Here is a 6,000-nt window from a genome sequence, read left to right on the forward strand (position 1 = left end):
AGAGCCATCAAACTGACGGACTTCAGATGTATGGCAATGTTCCAGGTCTACAGCAGATTTTAAAAGCTCACTTGTTAATCACAAAGCCGGGCTCTGAAGACGGAAGAACAGAGGCAGCACACAGGAAAAGTGTAACAGCCATTGTGTCTCTAAAGCTTTTATCCCCCAGCCCTGCCAGTGACTAAATGTAACTCACATATATTGATAGGCTTTAAATGGAAAACCTGTATCCTTTATAGTTTTATTTCCATTAGGACAGATGCATTAAGTTGTTATTGCAGCTATTATTTATGCCAAAATCCATAAAATGTTCCTTTGTTTCCTCACCTGTTTTACTACAGTATTTAATAGTACTTAGGGTTAGGATTCACACTTCAAAGTCCTTTTTTTATTAAAACAAAAAACCAGATTAACCCAGTTATTACACAAATAGAAAATATTAGTGTGTGTCGGCAGAGACTTCACAAGAAATGTCAGTTCAGAAATGCCACGGTAATTTACATTTGTCCACCAGTGAGCAATATGTTGAATGTTTAACTGTCCCACTAAGTAAAGACTGTACCTTTGTCCTCACTCTTAAATAATTAAAATTAAAGGACGCTTATTTTATATATTAGCTGGCTTGATTGCTTTTAGCTTTTTGTCAAGCTGAACAGCTTTCCACAGAGCAGGCTGTGCTAGAAATGAATTGGAGAAATGGACGAATTGACCAATTTCCCCTGGCCTGATAATCAGACTGAGTATCCATTTCACATCAATGTTGTGGATGGCGATGGGGTCTGGAGCCGTGCTTTTCCTCCACTCAGTCCAAATTATAGAGTATATGTTCCAGGATACAGTTGCTAAAAAAATCAAGAATGTTAATTATTAGTTCCTCTCTCTGAACTTATTTGGCAAATGAAACAAAACTTTGATGAAAACATGTTCTGTAGCCATCACAAAAATATCAAAAATATCAAAGAATAAACAGAAAGTCAGTGTTTTTATTTACATTTCTTAAGGTGACCAAAACGAAATGAATGCAATGTATTGAAATTAGTTACGGCACATTTACAACTAAGTATTTAACCTTGAACAACAGCAAGTATGAAGGTTCAAATACATATTGTGTCATATAAAGTGGAATTAACGTTTTGGTGAGACTCCCATAGTCAAGGTTACACATTTTCCTCTCACCGATAATATAAATATTTTACTGGGACCAGAATTACCTATCTGTCGCACATAAAGATAGCGTAAGCTTGTGATGGCCTGTGTGTCCGCCATGGGTACTGCCTGCTTCAAATGAGATTCATGACAAATCCCCTACAAGAGGCCAGCCAATATGCTAGGTAATAGCATGCTTGGCAGTACCTATCCATCTCCATTAAAGACACAGGTCATATCCCACAATGTCAAAACCATTAAATTAAAAAAAATAGCTTGGTGGTAGGAGGGAAGCTGGTCGCTGTTGCAGTTAAAAAGCATCTCTGATTGAGAAAGGAGGTCAAAGTACAAAAAATCCGAAGACAAACCAAAAATCTGTGGCAGGCCTTCATCAGAAAAATGTAAATGATTAGAAGAATTTGCATTTCTGTGTCAGCTGCTACTGGTTTTTCACAGCAACCCGATCAGTTTGAGTGCCACTAGAGATCACTCCTCAGGCTTCCATTGTGACCCATTCATTTGAAATGGAATAGCATTGCTCTACATCTGGGATTTGATACAATATTATATCAAATTGGGATTTTATATAAAATAGTCGCAATTTTCACAATTTTAAGTTAATACTGCCGTAAAATGCTTATCTTAAAAAAAAAGACTTACACTGCACAGTTGAGCTTAATTCTATGTAATTTCGAGCCTCCATGTGGAGCTGTCGCGGTGCACATTTATCATTCAGATAAGATCATAGCTTGGGACAGTCAATGACTTGACTGGGGTTGGTTTTTATGTTTCCCAATAGTGGAAGCTACAGTGATCCAGTTTGCTCCAGCTCGACTGAATGTATAAACTGACCGTTTTTGCCAGATTAAAGTCTTTGGACCTGAAGTTCATCCCTTCTCGAGGTTCATGTCTCAGCTGAGACCAACGTGGATCACACATCCAATGAGAAAGCTTTACCAAACGAAGCGTGTTTTAAAAATACTGAGGGTATGTGAAGGCACTCCAGGGGGTACGTGAGATTTTGTATAATCTTACGTAAATTAGCATTCATTAAAAAATCCTTAAAAAATACCTCCAAATGAAGCCACATCCACACTCACACAGCTTTGGGTGTGTGAAGCAGGACAGACCCTGACCTGGGACAGAAAGCTTTGGAGCAGCGACTCCTATTTGCCTCCACATATTGAGGTGTGGCCTCCTCCACCTTGATCACAGGAGTCGCCTCCCTGCCACCATGTGTCTCAATGTAAGTGCAGAAGGACTCGGTTCAATGAAACAGTTTATATAGCTTTCTCAAATTTGTTCAATATGTTTTCTCAAACAAAACAGTGACACGCCATTCCAAATTCATTTTAATAAGTGCCAATTCTGAGCAGGTCATCTGTCAGATATTAGCCTTGCTTAGGGCGGCATACTAATGAGCTTTTTTTATTACCGATGACATTTCAATGTTGATGATTGTCTCAATAACTAATTGCTTTGTTTATGAAAATGTGAGAAGAAATAGGGACAAATGCTCAAATGTCTCAGACTTATTGCTTGTTTGTCTGACCTAACAGTCCAAAATCCCAAAATATTCAGCTTAACCCCCCTGTTACTTTTAGGGTCAATTTGACCCCATTCAATGTTTAATGTCGGTGTTCTTTGGGGTCAATTTGACCCCAGGCTGTTTTTCACTGTGTCAAACATATAAGAAATATCAACTTTTTTATATATTTAAAGGGCTATTTAGGTAGTCTACAAACAAACATAAAGTACCTCACACTTAAACTTGGGAAACAATATTAATTCTAATAATTTTCTGGAGGTTTTAATTGCTGGGGTCAAATTGACCCCGAGGGTAAAATATGTTAGTAAATGTTAAGGTAACAGGAGGGTTAAAAATCCTCATGTTGGAAAAGCAAAAAGTTTGGGAATTCCACACGAAAAATTACTGAAATTATGAATGGATGAGCAAAACAGTTGCGAATTCATTCTCTAATTCATCAACTAATTGTTAGAAGTTGTTTTTAAATTTTAACAACACACAATTTCATTAACCTTTTAAAACAATATAAATAAAATGTACACTACTCTAAACTGAATGTCTCCTAATAAAATTAGTAACTGATGAGACGATTACACATCGACGAATAATCCGATTTCATTTCAATGCAACAGTGCAATCTTAAGTTTCTATAGTTTAATAAATCAGACACTGATGACACAGCGCTGTTTATTACTACTTCTTTTTTTTAACCAAAAATGATTTGCGCTGGTTAGGGTGTACTTTGCTGGAAACAAGATAAAACCTTTTGCCAATAACATGTGAGAAAATACCCATTACAATTCCCCAGCCCAAGTTGACGCCTTGTCTTGTTTGTTTTCCTGGAAAAAGAAAATCACTTCAGCCCTGATGTATTCATTACTTGGATTCTTATGACATCATTTTTAATAGATTAAATGATGATGTACAGTATGTGCTAACGTTTTAAAATGCAGGCATCTGCATTGGCATAAGGCCTCACAATGATGAACCTTCTTGGACAATAATAAAAAAAGTATGATTAATTTGCAATTCTTGTGAAAAAGAAACGTTAACATTGTCTCCCTCTTTGTTCCGATAAGTAAATAATGTTGCAACAAGATTTTCACCCAACAGATGGTCAACAAAAGCCAATAAATGTTCCAACAACTACAACCACTACTACGTGCTGGTTCATGATGTTTGCTTTTTTTCCTCTCCATCTTTTTTGGGGGAAATAGTGGTGCTTTTGAGATCCCTCTGTGTTGTCTGGCAGGCCGGGGAGCTCGATAATGTGTGAGTTTGGTTATTAGTCCACATTGAGCCTTGGAAGTCACAGAAACTGCCCAGAATGCCACATTAAAAGGTTGAGTCATCCAAACAGTTTCTGACCTTTCGCAGTTTGGTGTAGGCTAATTGATTTGAGCAGATGGCTAAACTGCCTAGAATCATCATCCGGTTTATCAGTAATGTATTTTGACTTGATTAATATAGCTGCGTTTATAACATACATTTAAATATGCAGGTTAGCATAAACAAGCCCAGAGACTTGAGTTGTGTCCAGGCATATGGCTGCAAAAAAAATCTGTCCCCGTCTATCTCTAATTAGCCATGTACAGCCAAATCATACCAAATAAATAGAACCATCAAACGTCATTACAGAGAGAAAAGCTGATTCAGAAAGCCGACTGAATTCTTTTCCATTCAGCATTTATTACGGCATTCATTCCTCTAATTCAGACCTCCAAATAGGATATTAATGAAAAAAGGGTTGAGACATAATGCATATTCCTGTTTTTGCTGATTAGGAAAGTTGGTTCTAATTAAAAGGAGAATGATCATAGCTGGTGCCATGGCGATTAGTGTGGGTATAATTATATTAGTTACAGTTAGGACTGTGGCAGCAGGACTGAGATTGACACATTTGTGTTTGCTGACAAAGAGACACTGCGCGCCAACAACAGGCATCTCTCCTCTCTTTAGACTGTGGATTGTTGCCACCAAAATCAATATTCTAGATTTGCTCAATTGCATGGAGAAGAGGTAGCTCAGTGACACTGATGTACTGCTGGGGGTGTTCACTATCCTGGGGTTTACTAGATTAAACAATCAAGCACTTATCATATGAAACTTTGAATCCATAAAATGTGTATGCGGGTGAAAAGGTATTGAATATATGATACATATTTTATGATGCAATACAGCCTGCCTAACACATGGACGTGGGATACTGCAGTGAGTAAATATGCATAACCAAGAACACAAAAATATAATCCACTCACTGACCCCCGCATGGACATAAAGGAGCGTTCTTGGGCTCAGATACACACGTGCACGCATTCAAGCGCGCACACGTGCACACGTAAGCTTCTCTTTTTTTTGTTGCACAACACATGCTGTACAACACAGCTGATCTCTGAGAGGAAAATCGTGTACTTACATTAGTATTAAATATATAAGTGCGCTTTTTTACGTTATTTGTTTTTCTTCAACAGATTAATGTAAGAAACAACCGATAAAGTCATTGTGTTTGATTCATGTGATGAGGTTAATCAAAGCTCAGGGAGCAGGATGGAGTGTGTTCTTCCACTGATGAAGATGCATAATTCCAACAATCGCTACATGTATTTATTCTCTCAAAGACAAGTCTGTACTTACCTAAAGTTACGAGATGAAACAGATAAACTCCCCACAGATCCATCTCTACGTTAAACGAGAATTTCAGATGACGCGTCGGACCTCCACCTATAGCCTTCAGCTGTATACACGGCAAGAAGAGGTTACCCTGAAACGCGCGCAGAGATCATCATTGGCACAAGGAGATTAATGTCTTGAAAACAAATCCTAAAATCGTCTTTCTGTTTGCTGTTGCCGTGTCTTATTTTCCAAAAATCCCACCAGTTTCTTCCAAGACACAGTGTGCACAGTCTAGCTGTTGCGCAAAGCCAGAGCCATGCGGAACAATGAGAGTGAGTGAAAGTTGTCCCGCGCGCCGTAGGTCTGGTGTTGTGCGCGAGAGCCTTCTGTTGCGCGTCGAGGTGGGAGCTCAAGTCCTCGAGTCCCTGCTAGAGAGATGCTGGCTGCTGCCGGGAACAACCACTGTGCCAACGTGGGGGGGGGGGGGGTTATAACGCAGTGTGACATGAGATGAGATTAATGCAGAGCATCATAAAGCGAATTACAGAGCTGCCAATTTTTTAAAAAACCTTGGATTGAGATTTTGTCGGGGGTGACCAAAATGTTGCCGCGCACGCAGCCACACACGTTGGTGGCTCAAATATCAGGAAATTTGAATTCATGTAGGGTATTGCTTCAGACGCATGTGGTATTTATAGTGGTCTTAGCCTGCT

At 38.8% G+C, this 6,000-nt stretch overlaps 1 protein-coding gene across 1 annotated transcript in view; it reads right to left on the reverse strand.

The window, feature by feature from the left end:
* Window positions 1-5,636, reverse strand: part of gfra4b (GDNF family receptor alpha 4b) — a 38,266-nt gene extending 32,630 nt beyond the window's left edge. Inside the window, exon 1 of the mRNA XM_056439459.1 lies at window positions 5,309-5,636. Within this exon, the coding sequence (XP_056295434.1) occupies window positions 5,309-5,351 (43 nt within the window). The 5' untranslated portion in view covers window positions 5,352-5,636. The remainder of the gene's footprint in view (window positions 1-5,308) is intronic.
* Between the last annotated feature and the right edge of the window lie 364 nt (window positions 5,637-6,000).

Source organism: Pseudoliparis swirei, chromosome 19 (assembly GCF_029220125.1).
Source record: "Pseudoliparis swirei isolate HS2019 ecotype Mariana Trench chromosome 19, NWPU_hadal_v1, whole genome shotgun sequence".
In the NCBI taxonomy this organism is placed as follows: Eukaryota; Metazoa; Chordata; class Actinopteri; order Perciformes; family Liparidae; genus Pseudoliparis; species Pseudoliparis swirei.